Below are 26,357 nucleotides of genomic sequence, written 5' to 3'. Positions count from 1 at the left end.
CCATTGCTTTGAGAAGCACTGGACTGATAGCCTTTAGGGATATAAAAGTGTAACTGCTTAAACGGTTATCCAATAAGCATCAGTTTATCGGTTTCCGTTGCGGTTACACATCAGTTCCCGGGGAGCCAGCTGTCACCCAGTACTGTGGGATCTGCAGCAAAAAACTATACTGTAGAGCCTGCAGTGAAGCTAACTCCCTGGAAGCGGGGCTAGCAGCCAGGAGCCAGTGCACCCTGGAAGCTGGCTTATAAGCCTTTCCTGGCATGTACAGATTCCCAACTATCAGCTCCACTACTGGGGAGCTGGCTGTAATGCAGGCTCTGCAGTATAAAGCTTATCTATAAGAGCCCACCGTGCTTGTAACCGCTATGATTTTTAACAGTTACATGGATTACATTTTTAAATGATTTTTTGTGTATCCCTATCAGCCTACTAAGGAACCATTTTAGGTGCAGGGGCAGGGAGAGGTGAATGAGCAGGGGAGTTGGATGGAATAAATGGATATGAAGATGAGATGATGTTAAATAATCCCCATTCCTCCACCCCAGTGTTTCCCAACCAGGGTTCTGTGGAACCCTCGGGTTCCGCAGACCATCGTCAGGGGTTCCACGAGATCGTGGAATAAATAAATAAAAAATTTGAAATATCGCTAACAATTCCAAATATCCCTCAAAATATTGCAGGAATTTTTGTCCGGCAATTGGCAATACTGGAGTAATCTTCGTATACTACCAACTGCCTCTTTGTTTTGGTCAGTTCATATCTACCCAGAATTCTCCACGTTTCTAGCCTTTTCTAGTACACGTTATGGTCATTTGCTATTTTGTAGATTTGTAGTCTTTGCACAGTTTTGTAATTAATATTTTTACCAAAACTGTCAATGTTTTCATGTATCTAAAATCTCACCTACGTAACAGTATTTTCATGTGGTTGTCGGAAAAAAAAAGTGTAAGTATATGAAAAGAAGGCGCATCTGTGAAGGAGAGGACAGTGAAAATGAATCAAAATTATCAGAGCCAAGTACGAATGAAACAGAAAGAGAAGTGACTGATAAAAAAATCACCTTTACAATGACAGTTACTTGGCCATGGGTTTTACATGGACTGGAGATGAAAATTGCCCCATTCCATTGTGCACTGTTTGCGGGGGGAAAAACTAACACACATAGCTATGGCAATAATTTAGCTTGACAATAATTTAGCAGTAATTGAATTGCGCTCCCCGCTGACAACTTTTTCTGGCCAATTAAACGTTTTCATAGGTAGGGGTTCCTGAGGATATGAAAAAATATTTTAGGGGTTCCTCCTTGGGAAAAAGGTTGGGAATCACTGTTCCACCCCAACAAAGATTGGTCTGTGCTCAGAGACTGGTCTGAGATTAAGGGTGACTCGTAGTCAATGAACCGGTTTCTCACTCCATCATTTACACATAAAGTTCCCCATTGCATTGAGATGCTGCATACACTATCATCCTCTGTAGGGACTTCTCTACGTAAGAATAATAGTTTGTTTCCTTTAGAAGGTGAATAGGAAATGGAAGCAAATTTAAATATGCAGAATAAAATATCTTTTTTATGTCGGCAATATTGTGCTTTTTTCCCTACTTTTAGATTTGCATTGAAAGGTGTTTAAAGTACAGAATTGGATTATAGATATTTTCTTATTTAGAAAATATAGTAACCAAAGTCTTGCTTATGTCTCCAGGATAATTTTCATTTAGCTAAAAACTGACCAATATATTTTACAAAATATTTACGTGTGTGTGTGTGTGTGTGTGTGTGTGTGTGTGTGTGTGTGTGTGTGTGTGTGTGTAACCCACACACCTAGTGTGGTTCCCTGTCCCATGTAGTGGCACTCAGACCACTTACAGTGAGAGATAAGAACAAGGGAGCACAACCTACTTTTCCACTATACACCAGTAGGGGGTAGATAGGAAATGCTTTAACATTTAGTGTGTCAGTCTCACTTTTAGGAGGGCTGGAGAAGAGAAATTTAACTCTTTCTCTCTGATTCCATTTTTATCAGAGTAAAGCAGTTAAATGGGTTTTTTAAAATAATGAGCATTTTTGATGTAATGTAATTTTAGTTGGTTATGTAAATTTAGAAGAGGTACTTTGAATTAATGAGCTAAACCTCAGTGAGTTCTAGATCTGCTTGACTGGGAGTGTTTTAGCTAAAAAATATTAACTATATTGTTACAGTACCCCAAAAGGTAAGATATTTTTTCCTTTGTTTTGTTTTGTTTAATTATTTCTGTCGATCTTCTCTTTTGTTCTGCATTAAGAAACAAAAACAGAGCTAGCTGTATTATTTATTGCTTGTTGCTACAGGACTCTATGTGCTTCATTTAGCTAATTTTGGCTTAGGACCTCCCACGATGGCCTGGCAAGGGTAAGGAAATGAGACTGTAGTATTAGTGTTAACTGTGGGTCAAAGATGTCATGATGGTATATCATTAAAATGTGACATTGCCAAAAACTGCCCTAACTCCCCTGTCTTTAGAAAAGAAAACCTTCCATTTTAGGTTGCACTACTACTGTGGGTTTGCATTCACATGAATTGCTCATTTTGAGAGAGCAGCGAGCCGCAGATCCGGACCTCCATAGTGAAATGATGGGCTGACTAGCACAATAGAAGAGTTCTGTAAGAGCAGTGAATAATGGGAAACCCTTTTCATGGGCACTGCTAACCTTTTGGCAGCCACCAGCAAACTCTATTCTGATCTGCTGATTGGGGAGGACAATACACTGAAGCTCACTTTGAATGAATGCTACCACCAACAGTGTCCCCATTCAGAAGGTTTTGGGAACCATCTTTGACCATTGTCTGCCATCACTCCTTCAGACAGTAGGAAAAGGGAAAGTGAGAACATCTATAGGGGGGAAAGTACTTCTTTTCTTGGTTTTAATCTCTCTTTAAAGCTTCATAGATCTACATTTCCAGCTGAGCTACAGGAGCTATGCAGTGTCAGATAAACATAGAAGAGACAGTTTTCAAGACAGGCCTTTAAATCCCCTCATCTGCATGAACTAATAATGCAGATTTAGTGCTGTTAAAAACAGAGGCTGATAGTCTTTTCCTCTAAAGCCTTTAAACTTCTAAAAAGCATTTAACAGCAATGCAGTCCAGACTCAGTGAACAATACTGAGAAGGGAAACAGTTTAATGAGCTAAACCTTCAGTGAATGAAACAGAAACACCTTCTCACAGTTGATGTAAGTGACTGTGGGAGTAAATGAACCACAGTTCTGTCCTCTGTGTTTCTCTGAATATCTGTGTTTCTCTGAATATCTTTATAAACATTAATTATCAATAGCCTCATTAATGTGGAGTTCGCATAGCCAGAAGATTCTCTTATGCATGAATTAAATGTAATAGATACACGTAAACATTAAGTAAATTACTTGAATGTTTCCAAAGTTCTTGTTTACCACAAGTATTACTTTATACCAAAGCTTTAGTGTATAGACATGAAGCATGTCAAATATCTTTAAATTATAAACTTTTTAAAAATGAAAGTTGATGTTAGAGGTATCTAGAAATGTTTGAATGATTGTGTAGTAACTCAGAATAAGGTTTTTCATGCAAATATATAATATTAGAATAGTAAACAGCATAAGAATAATAGGGTGAAGAGAATGTGCAAAGGGAAACTGGAGTACATGTTTAATGTGTCATACTGCCTTTATAATTCAGTGACTGTGAGGAAGGCAGAATTATCGTGGACTCTTTGTTGTAGACTATATATAGACAATTTTTTTCTCAGCAGTCTAAATTCTTTAAGGTCAATGCTGTTACTTTGGTTTTAAACTGATATAACAGAAACTGAATTTACTACATATGCTTCAGCAGTAAACATTGGAAAGCTGCTTCCCTTCCCAGATTGGATAATGTACTTGCCTAATCATACCCCCATCTTCACAACAATTACGTCTTCATAACTTCTAAATTTTAGGAAAGTAAGTTCATATGTGAAATAGGGAGAGGGACATGCAGGTAACAATGTAGATCACAGACTTCATGCACATGCTGTAGTTCATGCCAACACAAATATTTTATTTATTAATTGGTTTTTTTTTGTCTGCATGAATTTAGACTACTTTTGAGTCATATCCTATAGCATAAGGATTACAAGAGGGTGGGTGTTCTTTATGAGTACTATATGAGAGTCAAATAAGAATCAGGATGTGAGATAGCAGCTTGACACTGCTGTTCTTGATGTGCCAACCTTTGAAACTTCCTGAAATTATCCAGACCATTCAGATCCATGAAATGAGCTTTTTTTTTTTTTTTTAAGGGAAAGTGACAGTGCTCTTCTGTTTTCCTTTTGAAATGTTGCCTGGCCTAGTTCAACAGAAACATTTTTACATTACAACTGTGAAATCTTGGCATAAAGCACCTCTTTGTGCCCTTCATTATTTTCTCACAAATATAGTCCATTGTCACATAGCTGAAGTTAATTTGATCAACATTGGGACATTTAACTTTTATGTCCGGTCAAAGGAGCTGTTTCATGCTCATTTTGGGTATTCAAAAGAAATGATTGCCAGAAAAATAATGTTACTATTAACAATTCAGAGCAATTAGTTTCCCAGGGAGAGGCGATGTGATGCACAGGCTTCACACAACTATTCTTTGTCATTTTATGGATGCTCATCAGTCAACTGTCACATCTTCTCAAAGACCCCTCCAATCTAAATGTTTCTCTTTGGGCTTTTCCCAGAACTAGCAGCTGAATAAGGAAAAGAAAAGGCACTTAGTTTCTAGGCAAAGGAAAACTTCGTTCTAAAGATCTGGGTCATTTGAGAAAATTCTAGGAGTAGCCAATATCATTTACCCCCCGTTTTATTCCATACATCTCATTTTTGCAATACTTACTTTAACAAGTAAAAATTCCAACTGCTACTTGCATTTTGAAGTTTATAATGAAAATTTGTCATGTGCCCAAATAGAGTGTAGCCCCCAGGCAAATAAACCATCCATTCAAATATCTTCTAGCCTGGATTTAACATCCAATGTCACATTCAGAAAGGCAACTTTTCATTAAACACATTGGGTCCATCTCATTAATATTCAGTCTCTTCTCCCTCCCGCTCTTTAAACTAGGGTTAAGTGCTCTCAAAATTAGTGTGTTTGTATAATATGTTCCACAAAGAATAAATCCAACAAAATTATCTTGTTACTTTCAACCTGTCAGATAAAGTCAAAGGCTGGGGACTTTTTTCCTCTTGTTTTCCCACTGGCTCAGCCTTTTACATGTCTGACACCCTGCGGCAAAAAATTAACTAATGAGGATGATTTAGATAACATACACACATGAGTCTGGAATTTAAATTGGGTAGAATTTTCAGCAATTTTTACAACTGAATTACATGACAAATCTACAAAGTTATTTTTTTCAAATAGAAAACATACATTTATATTCTATTTCTAAGGATACATTCACACCAATTACATGCATATGTATAGTAGATGAAGCACAAGATTTTAAAATTCAGGGACACATTCTTTGACATTCCTGGATTATGCAGTGTTGTTTTCATCCTGAGTCATCTTATTTATTATCAGTGTTCTCTGCATATGTGGGGGAGGGCTGACTAAGTGGCCCCTTTATCTCACAGCCACAGAGCAATGCTTCCAGACAGAGGTCATTGGAAGGGTAATGGTGGCAAGCTTCTGCCTCATCTTATAACCAACCTGTGAATGAAAAGAAAATTTCAGTGTTTCTGTTTCTGTTCTAATTTCACAAGGTTGTTTTTTTTGTTACAATTATGTAAATGTGCATTAAAAATAAAACCAGCATTGCAAGCCATGTGGGATCTAATTAGGGGACAATCAGTCAATATACAAAAGTTATAACAGCTTTTGCTTGCTTTGAGATCTGTATTTTTAAAAAATAGTAACTGCACATGTTATGTAGGAATAGTGCTGAAATACTTGGAGCATTCTGTGTTATATTTATGGAGCTAGATCAGAAGCATGGGAATAAATCATGGGAGAGACCCTTTAAAAAAAGAGAAACCTTCATAAGGATTCCCAGAGGAGTTTTCCCAATCATTTTGATGACAGAAGAATTTTCTGCATCATTAAACTCTCAGCAGTTTGACTCTCTAGCTTCACATGGAATCTCTGAGATCTGCTAGAGGTTTGGGGCCATGTATGATGAAACATGGTTCTGGATTCCTATAACACTCATGGCTGTCATTGCTCAATTGATATTATAGTGCCACGGTTTCCTCCAGTGGCAGCTGTTCCTACAATACCATAATGAGACAGTGTCTTCCTAGCAGAACCTATGTAGCATTCTATCTAGTTGGGTATAAACATATTGGCTACGTCTACACTGGCCCCTTTTCCGGAAGGGGCATGTTAATTTCACAGGTCATAATAGGGAAATCTGCGGGGGATTTAAATATCCCCCGCGGCGTTTAAATAAAAATGTCCGCCACTTTTTTCCGGCTTTTAGAAAAGCCGGAAAAGAGCGTCTTCACTGGCCCCTTTGAAGTAGGAATAAGATCCTCCGGAAAAGGGCTTTTTTTCCGGAGGATCGGGGCCAGTGTAGATGCTCTTTTCCGGCTTTTCTAAAAGCCGGAAAAAAGCGGCGGACATTTTTATTTAAATGCCGCGGGGGATATTTAAATCCCCTGCGGATTTCCCTATTACGACCTGTGAAATTAACATGCCCCTTCCAGAAAAGGGGCCAATGTAGACGAGCCCATTAAGTATTGCTTCCATGTGGGAGTAGTACGTCCATAATTTTAGCACTGATTGAGAAGCAAAAGGGTAACATTTCGTTTAAAAAAAAAAAAGAAAAAATAACTACCTAAAAACAGTAGCAATAAACTCTTAATTATTTAATCCATTTGAATAGTCTGTCTCTTGCATGTACAACCATTCTCACAACATGAATTAGGTCGTTCTTAATTGGAGGGTTACTTTAATTTGTTTCTTGGAAAAAAAATTCTTAGGTTGTATGAAGAAAATTACATGCACATCAGGCTAAAGGTGACACTAACTTGAATCAGCATTCATAGTTGTTTGTATCTTTCAATATGTTTTACCATGTTCGTAGTTATATCTTCCAGGATCACTGATTGGATTAAACATAATTTATAACAGCTGCTGTTTCAACCTTTATTCATTTATATAAAAATGAAAATAAATGGCTCTTGTGATGTTATATACAATCCACTAAATGCAACCTGTAAAATGATCAAACTCTGTAAAATGATCAAATGATTTGAAAATTATAAAATAGAGAGATGGTCCTGTTGAAGTCAATGGAAGCAGACTCAGACCTTAAAGGAACATCTTTCAGCATTTTCAGCATCACAGTAAGATAGGGATTGCCATATGAATAAAAAGCATGGCTTGTTTAGTCTTGTATCCTGTCTCCATTGCTGCCCAGTTACAGCTGCTTCAAAGGAAGGAGCAAATCTCTGCTAATTTATAACTACAGGTAACAGGGATATGAGAGAAATTTGTTTCTTGTTCCAGTGATGTCTGCCATATCCTGAAGAATGAATTTATATGCTTACTAATGTAACTGTCTTATATGGCCTCATTGGTGTAGTATTAACTAATACAGTAGAATTAGCATCCAGTAACTTTGGATGATGATCCTGTTGGGCCAAATCTTCTGCCAGACAGAACTGTGCAAAGTGATTTTAAATCTGCCGAAATGTGAAATGCGGCAGTTGATGATTCCCCAAATATAGGAGAATCCTGAGACTAGAAAAGAAACAGATGGAACTTACGTAAGCTCTGTCTACCTATCTTTCTATTCATCTCATAGATGAATGTATATCCTCATCTTGTAATATCTTCCAGAAGTTTATTAAGTTACATGATTCCATACTGATCACCATTCCATACAGATCACAGATCACTGGTCTACTTGGGGTTAATTTGGATCTCTTCTAGAACAGGGAAGACCTGAGGGTAGTTTAGCATTACCTTGGCCTTCCACCCTTTGTTCACCTATACTTCTCTTTCTTTTCAATCCTGCTAATTTTTTTGCCACAATAATATTCGGCAGCAGAGAATCCCAATGTTTATTTATTCTTTGAGTATTTCCATTTTTCAATTTTAAATTTGTTGCTTTTATTTTAGTGGAAGATCCCTTTTGAAAGGGTACAAAGGTACACTTTATGTTTCTTTATTAATCATCATTTTACAGGCTTCTATTATGTCACTTTTTTTGTTTCCTCTCTTAATTAATCTAGTGTAGTCTAATTTTTTCAACAGTGGTGAGCACCCAAACAGTTGGTGTATTATATACATACTGTTGATAGTCTATACTTCTGAATAACAGGTCACTAATCTTTTTGAGCCCTCTTCATATGAAAGATTTTTCCACACCTCTAGTCATTTTCAGTACCCTTCTCTGGCACTACATAATTTGAATGTTGCTATGAATTGTCCTAATTTTTGTGATTAAAAATGGATGGGATGTGTTGAACTTTAATTAAATGGTTGGGGAGCAACAGAAAAATTAAGGATTTGTTACCGTAAAGAGTTTTATAAGATACCTCTGTAAATTATATCAGTGTTACTTTTTAATAAAAAATTTTGCATAGGAAGCATACAGCAATACTGAAGAGTTTGGAGGTACAGTGGAAGTAGTAGCATTATTTAATTATATTGTAATATTGGTTCCTAGAGAGGATATGCAGTGTCTATTCTCTGATCACTTCCAATAGTATCACAATAAGGTAAAGGTATAATTTGCAGTTCTGACGTTCATGAGGTAGTGGACTGAAATTCCATGCTGAAATATTATGTAGATCATTTTATGTCCCAGTTTACAGGTATGTCACAGTATTTTTTTGTTTCACCCAGTCCTTAAATATAGGGTTGCTATGCTTACTATGTATATTAAGACACATTAGGAGTCTATCCTCCATCAATGAGTAAATATAAAATTTATTAACACAAGAGTTTCACAACTTATTTGGAAGGGTTTCAATCTCCCATGATACAATGGAGATCAATAACAAAATTATTCAGTTTCTTGATGCATATTTTTTTACATCTGATAAAGAGAAAGAGATTTCCTTATAACTTAACCTCAGTGTGACAGAATTGTGTTCTACTATCGTAAAATTGACAAGTACTTACATCATTATACATGGCTGCTATTATATGAGGTGAATGTCAGTGTCAGGTAAGTTCATGGTTTTGTCAATATAATGAAAATACTAATCAAATACAAAAAAGTCACAATTTTCCAGCTCTTTAAAATTTATTTTTATTGCCCTTCTTGTAATCCTTTCTTTGGATTAAAATATTTATTATTGATGTGGTCTTTGTTTTAAGCTTAATAGCTACTGACATGATAATTAATTAAAAATACAACATTTTTTGCCCAAATGGCACTATATTGAAATTAAAAGTGAACATTACATATTAGTTAAGCAACCCTGGCAAATGCCTTAAGTATTAAGATGATTGCCTTAGCTTCTTGACAACTCCTTTCATCTTGCTGTTTTCTGCTTAACCTTTTGAGATGTTTTGATATTATTAATAGGTTTTAGCTATTATATCAAAAAGATTAGGGCACAGAGATATGATAAAGTTCAGCTTTGTAATGACAGTATTATAACATTTTAGACATGCCACTGAAAGCACGTAGATTAGGTCTGTTGAGGTACACTTAAACTGTCACCAGTTAACTTTTCTTAAAAATTAATGATTATTTCTGGAATCTAGAAGACTTTTTTGTGGATTCCTATAGAAAATTTTTCAAGAGGTCGCCAATGTAAGTATCAGGCTGATAAAAAAAAATGAAGATGGGATAAATGGGAATAGGGGCCTAAAGGCCACATATCTAATGTTGTGTTCGCCAAACCTCTAATTGTCTCTGGTGGTTCAGCCTTCAGTGTCCTAGCCAGGCTGTGATTAGTGTAACAGAAATTTCACAGCAGTTGTTCCTTTGCTTTCCACCAGAAGTCACTATAGGAATTGTTATAGGAGTCACTGAAATGTAAAGATAAATAGAAGTGAAAAAATATATAATTTAATGTTCCAGTACTGTTTTCTCCTTAATCTGACTGAGAACCTGTGTCAGATTATTTAATACTTATCAGTGGTTCTCTCTCCTATTCAGTAACCTTTCTGTGACCTTCACTCTCTAACACTACTCTCTGACTCCCCTTTCTAGTTGCTTTGAACCGTGGGGCTTCAGTGTCTTGCATTGCACATAACAAGTATGCAAACTTCCCTATTGTTTCAGCCTCTCCAGTGCTTTCTGAACACTTCAGTGATCAGATTAAATGTGAAAAGGTTTTACCCCAGCATGCACAGACATATTTCAGCATTCTTTTAGTAAATTCAAACTGAAATAGATCTCTTCTGGTTTAAAGATCTACTGAGATTAACAGTAAACAGGATGAATATTTCAACCTAAAAATAGAATACAATAGTTACTCAGGTTATACTGTGATATACCTCCCCTGTGATGCTTAAGATGGTTTTAAGTTCCCTTTTATTATGAAAATATGCTACACAAATATACTTACATCATACTTATAACTTATACTTATAACTTATATACTTATAACTTGTATACTTATAAACAACTTTATTTATGTATGTTAAGCTGCATTTTATATCAGATGTCTTACTACAATCCTCTAATTTCACATGCAAGATGTGCCTTTTAAAATGCTAAAATTATCACTATAACTATATTTTGAATTATTTTTATAAGTCTGTAATTATCACTACCTCTGAATTACCACTATGTTAGCAGTTCTGTAGCTTGCTTAATATGTAGACCAAATATTTTTTTGCTGATTTCAATAGTACTATAAGGTACCTTATTGTTGCAAGAGCTGTTTTGTAACTATTTTTCAAAACATATAATATTGCAAATGTTTTATACTGCCAGTTCCTTTAAATGTATAATACACACAAAATATAGCAATTAGAGTGAGATTGCTCACTCCGTCAAAAAACAGGTTAAATGTTAATGGGTATCACTATTTCTGTATTTGTTATGATTGAAAATATGCTCATGGAATAAAATGTTTCACCCTTGGATTATTGTTTCCCAAGAAATGTGACAATACCCTTTCATCTCTTCCCCATCCCCAATTCAGCAACTTTAGTAAAGTTATGGGGGGAGAAAGGGAAGGGAGGTTGTTTTGTTTTGTTAATGTTTTAAAAAAAAACAAGACAAAACAAAAACCTCTTTTCAGTAGTGTCAGGCTAGGATAAATTGGCCAGGAGAAGCATGTTTATAGACTGTGTGAGGAACTTTGTCTTTGTGTGGGAATGTTGGTGACACTGTTATGGTTTGCCTGAATGAACTGCGATGACGCGGCTAATAAGGTATCCTGCTGAGTGCCACGGCAGGACTTTCTCAGACCTCCCACTTAATTCTATTCAGCTCCAGCTCAGTGTAGCTAATTTTTCCCATTCCCTCAATTCTTTAGGCCCTCTTACAAACAGAAAAGTCAACTTTCACACCGAAGGCAAGATAAGTGCTTTAGGAAATAATCATGTAAACAGAATGTTACCTTCTGACCTGCTGCTGATACCTTGACTTGGGACAAAACCCGTCAGGCTATTGCATTAGACATGGCTATTAAAGGAATAATGCAGCTGATCCTCCTTACAAAGTACCCTGAGAAATGGTTTAGCCAAATCACTCTGCCTCTTGTCACACTGAATTATGTTCAACTGCTTCCCCCACCACCAAATTACTGATATTTAGCTGTTTTTTCTCCTATCCTTTTCAAAGACAGTACGTTAAGGATAAGTGTGAGAGTAAGTAAAAGTCAATAATGTCTTATTATTTTCTGGCCTAATCTGAATTAATTGAAACCACATGTACAGTGGGACTGATAACTTTATAAATGAGAGAACATTTTATAAAAGTACTGTTGAGCTTCACTAGAATAATGCAAAAATAAAATCACAAAAGGATTTTAATCACTTTTGGTAATTCTGAATTGCTGATTTTAAAAACAAACATGTTTAATAAATTCCACATTGTAATACTCCACGTTACCTTTGATTTATACAAAGAAAGACACTGAAATTTTTCACTTGAGAGATTTGGGTGCCCAATTTCCATTTACTTTTATTCCAATTCCTAATTTCCTAGGCAGTTCTGGCAATTTCAGCATTTCTGCCTTTACTTGATTAATGATGGTAGCTCAAATTTAGGATTTGGCTGTGTAAATGAGTGCGCATGTGAGTAACTTTACTTGCCTGTGCAAGTGCTTACAATCTCAAACCTTGAAGGTATGTTGATTGCATAGTTGACTCAGGCTTCTGCTCATTTTGATCCCTAACCTGACTGCTCGCTCATGCACGCACACACACACCAGCTTGAGTTTGCTAATGCCCTCAGCCCATACTAGTGCACTTGTCCAGAGCTGTTGGCTAAAGCCTGAATGCCAACCTACCCATTTTGCAGTGATGGTGTAGATTAAACCATTTGAGTTCTGATGGTCCTCCAGTGGCTTCCCACAATTTTCTTCCTGTGTTCAACAGATAGAAAAGTTCTCCCAAAATTCACTGGGAAAAATCATAGAAGGGCTCAGCTTACCACATTAGGTATCTTATGACTTTAGTTACTAATAAAATCATTACTGAGTCCAATACTAATAGTGGATTAAAAGAAGAACAGGTAATTGTATGCCCATTGAAATTTTTTTTTTAAAAAAATGGGAGTAATCGGATATTAAATATATGCAGATTACCCAACTCATTCAGTAAATTAAGAACAAAATTAATTTACAGTTGTGTTCTCCATGAGCTTGAATGTACTATGACCCCTCTTTATAACACTGAGTAAAGTTGACATTCTTAGAAATATTATTCTGGTATCTACAATGAACAGAAGCATAATATGAACCTATTATATGATGTAGTAAATACAAAATGTTTTGCCCATGAGAACTGCGTTGTGGAACAAGAGCAATTGATTTATGTTCAAATTATTATGGCAGTGAAAGTGTTTTTCCACCCAATTCAGAGGAAAATCTATTTTGTAGAGGGTCTGGCTGTAGTCTTTTTTGGAAAGCCTTCTGTTGTCTCTTTATTCAAGGTTTACCACAAACACAACTTAGAACTTGATTGATTTTAGTTTGCTCTTTTATGTAAAACTGGGTGAGAGGGGGTAATTTTGTAATTCTCTACAGATGTCACATATTTGTTCACTAGTCTGCTGTCCCAGATCCTGTCATAAACCATTAAAAAAACTGTACAAAAAGACCTAAAACCTGCAAGCATATTAGGTTTTCTAAAATAATTGGATACAGACAACACATAAAAGCTATATGAAATAGCACTAGATCCTCCCACTAAGAAACATTAAATTAATGCTAGTGATATGGGTTGGCTGCTTTCTTTTTACATGATTCAGATTTATCACTCCATTGGATGATTCATTGCAACCTTTTAAAGGATTATTTGATTCATGGCATGTTCAAAGGAAATTGTGATAATGGCAAATACTGAAGCACAATAAAACAACTTCTAAAGCTCTTCTAACTTGTTTGAAAAAAACTAAATATCTGCTCCTCCTTTCTTGCTGCGAGGAGGAGGTGGTGTTGTCACATTTCTCCATATATTTGTCTCTTGATGAATTGCATAGATTTGTAAGAGTAATTGGCAGGACCAAGAGGAATGGAACATTTTTCACAGACTGTTCATTCTCACCTAAATACTCGCTCCACCCCCCACGAGTTCTCACCAAACAATATTGAATGCTGCATTATCATGTGTTCTGATCCCTCCAGTATGTGCTGCTGCTTTCATTGACCAATGGAAGAACAAACAATTTCCTTCCCTATCTCTGCCTCTGCTAACTTGGACCTGATCTTAATCAAGAGGAGGAGCTTTTACACTTACAGTTCCACTGATTTTAATCAGGATAACTGACAGGAAAATAAAAGAATTGGCCCTTGGGATAGCAAGACTACTGAAGTATCTCTAGTATTCAGTTTTCCTAGAAGCCAGGGCATTGCTTCATATCTAATATATTTTAGTTAACCAATTTGAATCCTATTAAAAGTAGGTATGTGGCTATTAATCATTAAAAATGGCTGTAATACCTACAGATTCACAGATTCTAGCATCTGTGGAATTTATAAGTAGAGTAAGCTTGCAGGGAATTTTTAATTGCCCTGGCCGGTACCAGCGTGTAAAGGAATGGCCACAAAGCTCAGGCTGTGTATACACGAGGGTTTAAAGTGAAGCTTTCTGATACACATCATGAAACTCTCTGTATCTGAGTACACACAAAATGTCTGATCCATTTTCAGTTTGTACTGTATGAACACGCAGCAGCACTTGTCTGTGAAGTAAAAGTGTAGCATTCTCCTGGGCTATTCCATGATTCATTGCTCTACTGCTGAGTGGTGTGTGTCCTGGGATTGTTTTCATTGTCAACAGTGTGAAGCTAGGTTGCTTCACAATTAAAAAGAAAAATTCCATATTTTCACTGACTCCAACCCATACTTCATTTCTATGTAGGCACTTGTCATTTTTAATTTGTCTGCACAGCTATGATGGCAATCATGAAATACTCATAGGCTATTGTAGCCTTCAGTGCCAGACAAATTTGGCATTGGACTTTCTCACCAACCAGATGATGTGGGAGTAGGATAATATTCCATCGCAGCAAGTCCTCCAGTACCAGGAAGATACTCTGGCATCAGGGTGGGCCAGAAAAACAGGATGCCAACCAGTGGGAAAAAGAGGCCCAGTTCCTGGAACACCTGTATAATATTCAGGCTGCTTCTCAGCCCAAGAAATCAGCATGGACTGCTGGGGGTAGCTTATTCTGCAGTGCTGGAATGACCAACGGGGATGAGAGAACTTCAGCATGGGTAGAGCTGCTTTTTTTGAAGTCTGTGCAGAACTAACAACAAAACTGCAGCGGCAGTGTACGAATAATGCAGTCTACCTTCAATGTGGAGAAACTAGTTACCACTGCCATCTGGAAACTGGGCATCCCGGAATGTTTCTGGTGTATAGTCAACCGATTCCTTTTGGGGAGATCAGCTGTTTGGGCCATTCTCATACAGGTCTGTAATGCCATTGACAAATTGCTATGTAGCCAGATCATGAAGCTTGACATCTTTCAGTTGCAGGGAATTCCCAAACTGTATTGGGACTATTGCTGGAACTCAGGTGCCTATCATTTACCCTCTTCCCCCTCCAGACAGAGCACAGAATTTATAAACAGAAAAGGGTCCTTTTCCATGGTGCTCTGAGGACTGATGGACCACAGGGTGCTCTGGGAGGGTCCATGAGAGCAAGATGTTTCAGAACTCAGGACTTCTTTAAATTAATGGACAATAGACTGTTTGCACTGTGAACATTCATGGTATCGTGGTTGGCTTATCCTCTGGTTTTAGGTAATGAAGCCAGGTAATGAAGCCAGGGCACATTAAAGGAGGTAAGAACATTTTAACTGTCATCTGAGTAATTGTAGAATGGTAGCCAAGTGGGAATTTGTCTATATTAAAAACCAAGATGTAGGTGGTCTGATCTAAGGCATCCAGATCAGGAAACAGAAGCAGGAGTGAGAGCCAGAGTCAGTTGCCAAATACCAGAACCAGCAGGTTGAGCCAATGTCAGGACCAGGAATCAAAGCCAGAGTCAGATACCAAATACCAGAGCCACAGCTGAGTCAGAAGTTGGAGCAGAAGGGTCAGAGCCAGGATTGGTAGCCACTGGGCAGGAAGGAGGGGAAAGGGCAGGAACTCATGAGAGGCCAGGATCAGACATAGTGCAAGAGCAAGATGGAATCTTGGAATGAGATCAGGAACAGGGTTGGATCAGCATTGCAAGGAGGCAGGTAAAACCAGGTGTGATGTGGCAGCAACAGGAAACACAGCTGCTTGAAAAGCCCACCCTATTCACTTCCTGGCTTAAGCAGTAGGTATGAGCCTATCCGGGGGCGGTCCCAGGTCTTGAGTCCCATGATATAGTTTCTTGTGAGGCATGACAAGTAGTGAGATGGTGCTTCACTCATTTCCCTCGTAGCAACAAGGGAGCGTCAGCGATAAAAGGCCACCACTCTCCTAGATTCTAGCCTGGCCTCTTCAGATCCTTACAGCTTGAAAGGCAAATGGTGCTGTTTAAGTAATAGATTGGAGGCAGTGGAGGAAAAAAAAACATTGTAATCGTTATAACCACAGGCTGTGTTTTATATGGTATTCTTGAAGAAAGCCTTACTGATGGGTGGGAGATCAGACTTGCGGAAACTTGCTCAACGGATTGAACATTCAGCATGTTGTCTGATAGGGAACCAACACACACAGGGGAATGCTGTTGGGGATGCCCGTATTTGTATTTTGATTGTCCCGTGTGACGTGTTTCCATGGGGAGAGGAGTGCTGGGATGCAGAAATTGGATATTTCTGTTATCCTGCTGTTCAAAACCCACAGCTGACCCATGCCAGCCGACTTGGGCTCATGAGCCTAGGCTGCAGGGTTGTTTAAATGCAGTGTAAATTTCTGGGCTCATGCTGGAGCCCAAACTCTGGGACCTCCCTTCTCCCCCGCAGGGTACTAAACCCCAGGCTCCAGCCTGAGCCCAGACATCTACAATGTAACCTGAGCCTCATGAGCCCCCATCAGGGAAACCAACAGAATTGCCAGTCCCCTGGCCAAGTTGGGGAAAGGGGGAGGAGCCTCAGGAAGAAAGGGTGGGGCTAGTGACTAGCCTCCCCCAATCAGCTCTTCAGTGTCACCCAGAGTATGTTGCACAGGGCTCTCACTAGCAATTTAAAGGGCCTGGGTCTCCAGCCATCTCCTTACCACGGTGGCTATGGCCAAGAGCCCTGGACCCTTTTAAATTGCTGGGCCTTGGGGCAGCTGTGCCCGCCCCTTCAGCTGGCATAGGTCACCTTCAGGTATCTAACTGCAGTGTTAGATGTATCAATTGCGAGATTGGGGTACTTTGTGTGGAGTGGTTGCAGTTTAAAATTCTCTGTGTCCGTTTATAAAACCCTATAAGCCATTTCAGCTGTGTTTAAAGGATTTTCTGTGTTTATAGGCAATGATTACTCATACTGGATGTATTGTAAATAGTTTTATTATGAAAGATTAAAAATCAATAATAAAATTTTAATGAAATCATGGAAAATACTATCTTTGGGCTCATCTAGACTACGCTAAAGTGTTAAAAATGGATATGCAAATTCTGCAGAAATTTGCATATCTTCTTCCGATCTCACTTTCAAAAGTGGAGCTTTCGAAAGGGAAAGTAGTCAAGATGCGTTTTTTTCGGCAACCCCTCTTTTTGAGGAAAAGCGGCCTTTTGAAAAAGTGGGGGTTGCCGGAAAAAAGTATCTTGACTACTTTCACTTTCGAAAGCTCCACTTTCAAAAGTGAGATCAGAAGAAGATATGCAAATTCCTGGGGAATTTGCATATCCTCTTTCAACACTTTAGCATAGTCTAGATGAGCCCTTTGCGTTTGGAAATACATTTAACTAAACAATTGTTTTAAGTAAGCAACTATACATGAACCTTTAGTTAGAGCAACAGTGCAAACAAAATTCCAAGTACAACCAAAAGAACATTTCAAATACAATATTTTTGGGGAGACAGGTGTGTGCGTGAAGTTAAATGGAAGTATGTGCCTTCTTTCTGACTCTTCTGATCTGGATGGGGTCTGGGCTTGAGTGCTGTTCAAATGTTCTCACTTCTCGGTGCCCAAAGAGAGGACCTGAAAGATGAATGGAAGATACTAAGAGCACTGTCTTGGGGACAGAGGTTAGGAGTTGCTTCTGGTCCCAGCGGCCAGTATTGTCCAGTGGTTGAAGGACATGGCTGGGTTTCACATTTTGGGATTGCAGAGATTGCTAGCCTAACATAACCATGTTTTACATTAGGGCATTCCAGCTCAGGATAGTATCCATGAGTTGCCTCTGCATCTTCATCATTTCCCATGCTCTCTTTCACCATGGTGATGCTATGCTCGGTAACTGCCACAATCTTCTGGGACAGTTGCCTTTCTCTTTCCCTGTGGGTCACAATGTATAGTGTCCACCTTTCAGTCAGCCTGGTATTCATCTGTGATTCTGCAAGAATTCGGGAAGCAATTTGACTTGAGTCTTTCTTTTTATTCCCCTCAGATTCGCCTGCCTTTCATCAGTAAAATGAGACCCTGCCCTTGATGGTCAGGAATTTGCAGCTGATTTGGCTGTGGGGATAGGGGAGGGAATAGTCCTTCATTGTTCATAGCTTGAACAAGCCATTATAGCTTTTTTCTTAGTATGCATATGTTGCTATACCTCCCCGAGACTTCCTTGGGGGGAGGCAGGGGAGTAATGGGAGCCTTGGAGTGTGTTTGTGTCCAGAGGATGCTGAGTGAATTTGGATTTCAGTCTACTGTATCTGGTTTCATGCTGCGTGGGATGAATATTTGGAACTACATCCCAGGTTTGGTTTTGCAGTTTTGTTTGTGGGCTGGAGGTGTTTCTTTGGGGAGCATGAGAGGAAAGCTGCATAGTATTCCTCTCTACAACACCTTTAGACTATACTCACTCTCGATAATGTTTTGCAATAGATCCTCAGAGTTAGGGATACCTTGGAGAATGGAGGTTGGGTAGGAAGGTGGTGGGGGCTCCTAGTTCAACTCTGCCGACAATATTAATATATAATAAATACACTGTAAACATAGGTAATGACATGCTGAAGTTCCGTCCAGGGGACCAGATTCTTCAGCCCTGACCGTGGTTTTTATCTGGCATTCAGCCTCAGCTGATGCAGGACAAAAATTGAGGTCAGTGGTAGCAGGGCTGGACAGGGACAGGCTTTCCAGTTGGCCATTATCAGTTTTAGGATCCCACATGGCATTTCCTTTCAGACATCCTTCTACTCAACCTCCAGTGGGTCTAGCTGATTATCCTTGGTGGAGTACAGAATTCAGGCAAAGGGCTGTGAAAAGGGCTTGGGTTCTTTCAGGAAAAAAATAACTTTTTCGAAAGAACCCATACTCGTCATTTTTTCAGGAGTGCGGGTTCTTTCAGAAAAGGGTTTTTTTTTTTAAAAGAACCCCATCGAGACTGCGCTTTCACTTTAGAAAAACCCTTTTTCGAAAAACTCTGACTCGAATATGCAAATGAAGCGTGGGATATTTAAATCTGTTTTACATTTGCAATTTCGATATGCTTCATTTACATTCCTCTTTCAAAAGAAGAATGTAGTTTAGACGTGCTCTCAAAGGGATACCACCACTTAGAATACTGTACCTCCAAGGTATTCTGAAGATGAAATTAGTTAATGTCTTCACAATCTTTGAACTTATACATTCAACACAAATGCTAATTGTTATTAATATTTATTATTTAAAGAATGGCTCACATCACAACTTTGGATCTAAACACTCTTCAATTTTGAGCAGGGAAGGTGAGAGATAATTAAGTCATTCCATCATAATATAAGAATTTTATATCGTGGTCCTGTTCTCTGTTGTTCTGATTTATTGTAGTATTTCGCACCAGATAAAATAGGCATATAGAACAAAATGAACAAAGGAAAACTGATGTGGCCATTATCACCTGCATGTTTTTCTGTATGTAATGATTTTGCTAAACTGTCTTCAGACCAGGTACAGCCACTATGCCACCTCTTGAAATGACCATAGAATATCTACAATCTATGGTCATATTTATCCTGATGCTATACTAAAATTTTGATTCCCTACATTTATATTTAATTATCAGTTAATAAATAATTTTAAGCATTGACAATCTGCCATTTTGTTCATCACTAACTGATTAGAATTTTTCTTAGTTATCAAAAATATTTAGTTATCCAAAGTTTTAACTGGCATTTTTTTGGCACAATGTGTTTATTTCAAAAAATCGTTTGTGCCTAATACAATTACAGATTTCATCTTCATAATATCAGGTTGTTTTAAGAGGACTTCTTTAGACCTTGATGTCATTCCAGTGATATCTCTCAGGTTTTTTTCATCAGTAAATGGCACTGAGCTAAGCCAAAACTGGGATATGAATCAGAAGAGTTGGCAAAGCAGACGGAGCTTTTCTTGTGTACAAATCGTACATCAGATTTTGCAATGATAGTGTGAGCAAATTGTGGTAATGTAAATGGTTTAACTTTTAAGTTCTCATTTTCCCTTAAAGTGCCATGAGGGGACTAATCAAACTAATGTTATGTATAGGTCAAAACTGACAGGCTTTTCTTAATGGTTGGTTGCAGTTGACAGTGGATAGTATTTATTAATAGTACCTGCAATAATTTGTCAATTGAATGGAGGGTTTTGAGATTTTCTTAGCAGAAAAGAATAGCTCTTTGCTGGAGAATTTGCTTCAAATAATCACTGTCATAGGTTCAGTGTGCATGAATTTTTCAGTGAAATAATACTGTTTATGTAATAGATTGCCATTGAGTAAAAATGTGGAGGGATACTTTAGAAGCAAAGCAGTATCTCATTTAAAGACCCAGGTGTTTTCTTACTTTATAGCTTTGAAATGTCCAAATGGGGGTAATTTATTAAAACTTTTAAAGCCATTTTAAATAAATGTCTCCTATCTCGGCATTATAGCTCCAGAAGGCCACTTACTATAGGTTTCTTTATAATTCTTTAACTATCCATGTGGGCCCTTATCTCCAGCTCAGCTGGGATTTCTGGCATCATTCATGTTTATATATTTATTTACTTAGAGTACGTTGATGTAGTGGCTTTGATTTAGTGTTTCTTTGCTGTCCTGTATGATCCTAATATAGTATAAAAGTATTTTGTGCTTTTTTTGTCTAGTGATTTTCTTCTAATTGTAGTCATAATATTTTGGTCAATGACTTCATGTCTTCACCAGTTGGTAATAGGAGAATTTATTAGATGGTCTCTGTCTCAAAATGAGGTGCTGATTTACTGACTGGTTTACTTGATTTTATTCCACTTTGAAAGATTTGGCCAATGCAAAAGGTCTCTAGAAGCACGTACAGTTTTTGAAAGTATTAAATAATTAACATTGACCTACGTTTTTAAAAATACTAAAAAAAGCAAAAACAAAAAACAAATAGGCATCCTCACTCAGCTCCCAAATATGATCAAAAGCTGAGAGGATGTAGGCTTTATCCTTTACCCTAAGTGTCTGCTGTCTTGGTGATAGCCAATTCCATCGTTCAAGGCCTTCCAGTGAGACCATCCTGCCTGCAACAAGGAATTCTAAAGATTTTTAGATCATGTGTCTCAAATGTGATAATAGTACACAAAAAGAGGAGGTTACTCAGTCATCCATAACTCAGGCTTCATAGAACTTCATAGACCAATATCAGGCCAAATATTTACAAATAATACTTAGCCCTTCTATAACACATTTCATCCATCGATTTCAAGGTGCTGAATAAACATGGGAAAACATTATGGGCCTGTATGTTACAGATGTGAATCTGAAGCAGAGAGTTTGGGGCAGGTTTTTTTTCAAAGGTGCCCATTAATTCTAGATATCACAATTTTAAGTGTCCTACCTGAGACATTTAGGATCTGATCTTCAGAGATACTAGGCATCTAAAGCTCCCACTGAATTAGTCATTTTCTCTACTGTTTCTTCAGAATGCTTTTCCTGGCCACTGAGCACCTCTTTCCTTGTCTGGACTGGACATCCAGGTTACTTGCATAACAGGGAAAGCAAATAAACCATACCCATTTGGGTTTGAGGAAAAAGAAACAGAGCTGTATGTCGTCTGCATACTTACAATAGTACAGACCAACCAAGTTGTTAATACATAGTGAAATTTTATTCCAAAAAAATTAATGCTGTTGACTGTTCCAAGAATAATTTTGCTAAAGCGATGTTTAAAACTGAAATGTGACTATGAATATATAAATATAGCATTCATTACAATACTTTTTTAACTTTTTGCAGTTAGAATTCAAAGGATTTTTTGTAAAGTATAATAAAGCCATTTTTTAACATATAAAGCTGAATGTACTAAGGTTAATGTATTTTTTCATGCCTTTTCAGAATTAGAGATCAGCGGTTTGAGAAGGTTTCATATTTTGTCTTTGGAGATTTCAACTTCCGACTGGATTCCAAATCAGTAGTAGAGGTAGGATTCACTCCTTTCTTCAACTCTGGACGTTATCTAGGGGTTTGCATTTCTAAAATTGTTTCCCTTTGAAGAAAAAAATCAGAAGATAACTTAACAAGGCACTCTTAGGCTACATCTCCACTCCTCTGGTATCCCGAAATAGCTATTCTGTGTCTTTTGAACGTGCCAATTATTTCATAATATAACAGGCTACCAGCGTCTTTGTAAACCTCATTCCATGAGGAGTAAGGGATGTTTCAGAATAGCAATTTATTTTGAAATAAGTGCTGTATAGACAGCGCTAAATTTAGAAATAGGCTATTTTGAAATTAACTCAAAATAAGCTGTGCAAGCTCTGGGTGCAGTGTAGATGTACCCTTAATGTTGTCATCAGACTTGCAAAGGATACTTCTAGGGGTTTTCAACATGAACATCTAACAAGTAACTCGTAATTATTATTGAAAGGAATCTGATTACATAATAAAGTAACATCACTGAGATAGCAAAAGGTACTAAAGATTTTCAGACTCCTAAGAATACAATTATTTTATGATAATCAAACCTCTTGGAACAGCAGAGCTGTATTTTTATGCCATTATTATGAGAAACCCAAGTTGTTTTTTTATCCAGAAAGGCAATGAAGGTTTGTTTCAGAGGCTACGGTGCTAGGATTAGATCATTTCTGTGGATCAAGAGGACTCATTTGCTCCCTGCAGAATGTTCATTTGCCAGCAAGTGATTCTCTTAGTTCAGGGAGCTTTAAATTGGACCTCAGATATGATGAATTTACTATAAACACAATGGGCCAGATCATAGGAGTCCAAGGCCCCACATACAGCTGAAACACTGCATTTCTGTTGTGTGGAGAGGCATACTGTGGAACAGACATGCACAGGGACTGCAGATTCCTATGCACTGCAGATCATTTCTCTAGTTGTTTTCTTCACCAGACAGCAGGAATTATGGGTGTCCCTAGAGGGAATTGCAAGGATGATCAGCGGTACTCATATTTTTGACCAAAGTTCAGGGATTGCACTTCAAAGACAGGCAGGTTTCTGATCCCAAACTGCTGCCTAGGTTCTTTATCCAAAGTACTTTGTGCATAAGGCTTTGTGCAGAAGCCAAAATGTTATTTTAAACTTGTGTCTGTTATTACTGCTATATCTCATAAAGACTAACTCCTTTGGGGCTTTATTATTTATGTTAAATACATGTTGTTTTGCATATGTAACTAATGAGGAAAATTATATAAGACTAGAGATATTTTGTAACCTTCTGACCAAATTCCATAAAGCCCACAAACTCGGTGAAAATATTAATAGCTGACATTTATACAGATTCATGTGACATGCACATCTCAACTGGGAAATAAGAACAAAAAGATGTCTAAATACAATGAGAATACAATCAACTTTTTCCCTAAGTTCTTTGTCTCGACATTACTGCTAATGCTCAATGCCAGATATCCCACTAATCAGTGTAACAGCACGTTAATCTCCTGTTGTCCTCTTTAATTCTCGGAGTTACTTTAGTGTCTTTTTGGCATCCCTAGGCAGGTATTCATTTTCTAACCAAAAGGTGGCTGCTTCTTTCTGGTTAAAGCAGCAGGAAGTACTGTGCTTGTGTGCACAAAGGCAAGGTACCTTTGCCTAGGGATGCATTGCATCCCCCATTCCTCATGTGATTAGTTTCTATCCTGCTGAAAAATGGAGGTGCCACATGGCAGCTCAGGATAGTCAGCTGAAGTTTAGATAAACCTTCATCTTTTCATTTGCTATAATAGTTTTTAACCATAGTTAAATGTTTTCATTAAAGTATAATTGAAGTGAAATGCAAGGACTGATTTAAAATATGCAATTTTATATTCTCTGTATTAAGGAGCACATCTTTGTTTCCTTTATCTTTGTTGGTTATAATAGTACTGTCCCAGTAACTTCCATGTTTACTGGGAAGAAGGAAGTTGTAGAATAATCTATTTTGGAATAGTCCATGCTATGTTTTATTTTGCTCTGAGCACACTAATGGAACTGAGAGCACTTCACTATGGCTATGTCTAGACTGCAGGCTTCTTTCGAAAGAGGCTCTTTCGAAAGCATCTTTCGAAAGAGCCTCTTTCAAAAGATCGCGTCTAGACTGCAGGCGGATCTTTCGAAAGAGAAATCCGCTTTTTCGAAAGAGATCACCCAGTGAATCTGGATGCTCTCTTTCGAAGACGGCCTCTTTACATTGAAGAACGCCTTCTTTCGAAAGAGGAACTTTCTAAAGAAGGCGTTCTTCCTCGTGAAACGAGGTTTACCGCCATCGAAAGAAAAGCCGCGTTCTTTCGAAATAATTTCGAAAGAACGCAGCTTGAGTCTGGACGCAGGGGAAGTTTTTTTCGGGAAAAGGCTACTTTTCCCGAAAAAACCCCTGAGTCTGGACACGGCCTATGAGAAAACACCTGTCAGTCAATCTTCAGCAGCACTATTTGTAGAACTTTATCCCATGAGATGCGGAGTAGCCTGAGTTTCTACTGTTGTCAGTGTAATCAGTCCAGATTGAGCCCATAATGAATACTTGCTTAATTTGTTGATTTTAGTAACGTTGGAATTAATGGAATGACATTTGGATTCAGTTAGAAATATTGGATTCAGTTAGAAATATTGCCAATAACTTTTCCATAAGTATGCATGTATATTATAGGTATGTGTTATATGGCGCATTCTATTCACAAGATATGAAAACTTATCAAAATTCACTTTTAAGGAAGTAATTAGAAAAAAGGCTGAGGTTTTAATGGCTAGACGGATGTATGATTCCTATGCCTTGTTTTTTTCCTTTTTAACTAATATGGAATTGGAATTTTTTTCCTTTAAAAATGTATTTCTGTCAGTCTAGAAAAATCCAAGAATAAAGTCTAGCTATTAGAAATGGAAAAGATCTAGCAGACAGTCTAGTCTACCTGTTACCCTTGTATCAGTCATGGGATTATCCTTGTGGAATATTGTGTTCCTATCTGTCCTCCTTTTGAATATTCACAGAGGTGGAACTTCCACAAATAATCTCGTTAGGATATTCAAATACTTTGAAGATGAAAAGTGGTTAATAAAATGTTAATAACCACTTCAAAGTATTTTACAAACATTAATTTATGTTTGCTACCTATGTGCCCCTACGGTTTAAACATAAATCAAACTTTTTTATATATTCTTTTGTGGAAGAGCTCTTTTAGAAAAATTGCAATTGTTTATGTTTATTACTTTTTTAGACAACTAGTCTACCACATTGTCCTGTGCTGTATGATCATATAAGGAAAGACACCTTAGAAACAGTGCATATGCACAAAGAACCATAGATAAAGCTGCTTTGAACATTTTAGCTCTGAATTTCTTTACATATGTGCAATTCTCATCACAACCTTAACATGATAGAAACAAAAGACAGGACTATGCAGCACTTTGAAGACTAACAAGAAGGTTTATTAGGTGATGAGCTTTCGTGGGCCAGACCACCTGATAATAGGTATACAGGATTCTGATGCAGAAAGGTTTTGTGATATTGTGCAGTTTCTTAGAGGATAGACCAGAGTACGGGGTATGAATTGAAAGAATTTAGTTCTGAGTAACTTGCAATTAAAATTATTCCAAGATAGAACCTTAATTACTTGAGCTTTTGTAGTGTTTTGTAGTGTTTTGTGGTGTTTATCATGCAGAAAGATCCCGTTACTTTACAAACTGACTTCTAAACATAGCAGCCCTTTCCTACAAATGCCCCTAAATCTAACTGAAGTCAAAGGCAAGTGAAATGAGTTGGCCTTGTTCCCTACCAATGATTTGGTATGTGAAGGGAACAGAAACTGAGTAATTGGGATTATGCAATGTTAGTTCAGTCAGATTTCACAAAATATTACAGATGGCAGGTTGAATTTGTGATTTGATATCAAAAGAGAGCAGGCTGATAGACCTGATAGATAGCAAGCCTAGATCATGCTAATTATCTTACCCATTACAAGGATAGCTTCCCCAATTATCACCTCTAATATCATTATCTCATAGACATTAACCTCCCCCTCCCCATGCTCCCTCTGTTCTAAAATCTGATTTGTCTATTTTATGTGTGTTCACTTTTTTTGATTGTATCCCTTTGGTATATATGGTCATGCCAATTTTCTTCCACAATTTGATCTGAGGAAGTGGGTCTTGCCCATGAAAGCTCATCACCTACTAAACCATCTTGTTAGTTTTTAAAGTGCTGCATAATCCTATATTTTAAACTCAGCAAAGGGCTTGTGGTTTGTGGTACCAGGCCCCTCCGCTACTGCATTGCCTGGCAGCCATCTACGATTGC

At 37.6% G+C, this 26,357-nt stretch overlaps 1 protein-coding gene across 2 annotated transcripts in view; it reads left to right on the top strand.

Moving 5' to 3' along the window:
• Nucleotides 1-26,357, top strand: part of INPP5A (inositol polyphosphate-5-phosphatase A) — a 431,202-nt gene that overhangs the window by 296,202 nt on the left and 108,643 nt on the right. For both annotated transcript variants that reach the window (XM_075935228.2, XM_075935231.2), the window contains exon 9: nt 21,965-22,049. In XM_075935228.2, coding sequence (XP_075791343.2) covers nt 21,965-22,049 — 85 coding nt within the window. The remainder of the gene's footprint in view (nt 1-21,964; nt 22,050-26,357) is intronic.

Source organism: Pelodiscus sinensis, chromosome 8 (genome assembly GCF_052426305.1).
Source record: "Pelodiscus sinensis isolate ZL-2025 chromosome 8, ASM5242630v1, whole genome shotgun sequence".
Lineage (NCBI taxonomy): Eukaryota > Metazoa > Chordata > Testudines > Trionychidae > Pelodiscus > Pelodiscus sinensis.
This window is presented reverse-complemented; position numbering and strand designations above follow the sequence as displayed.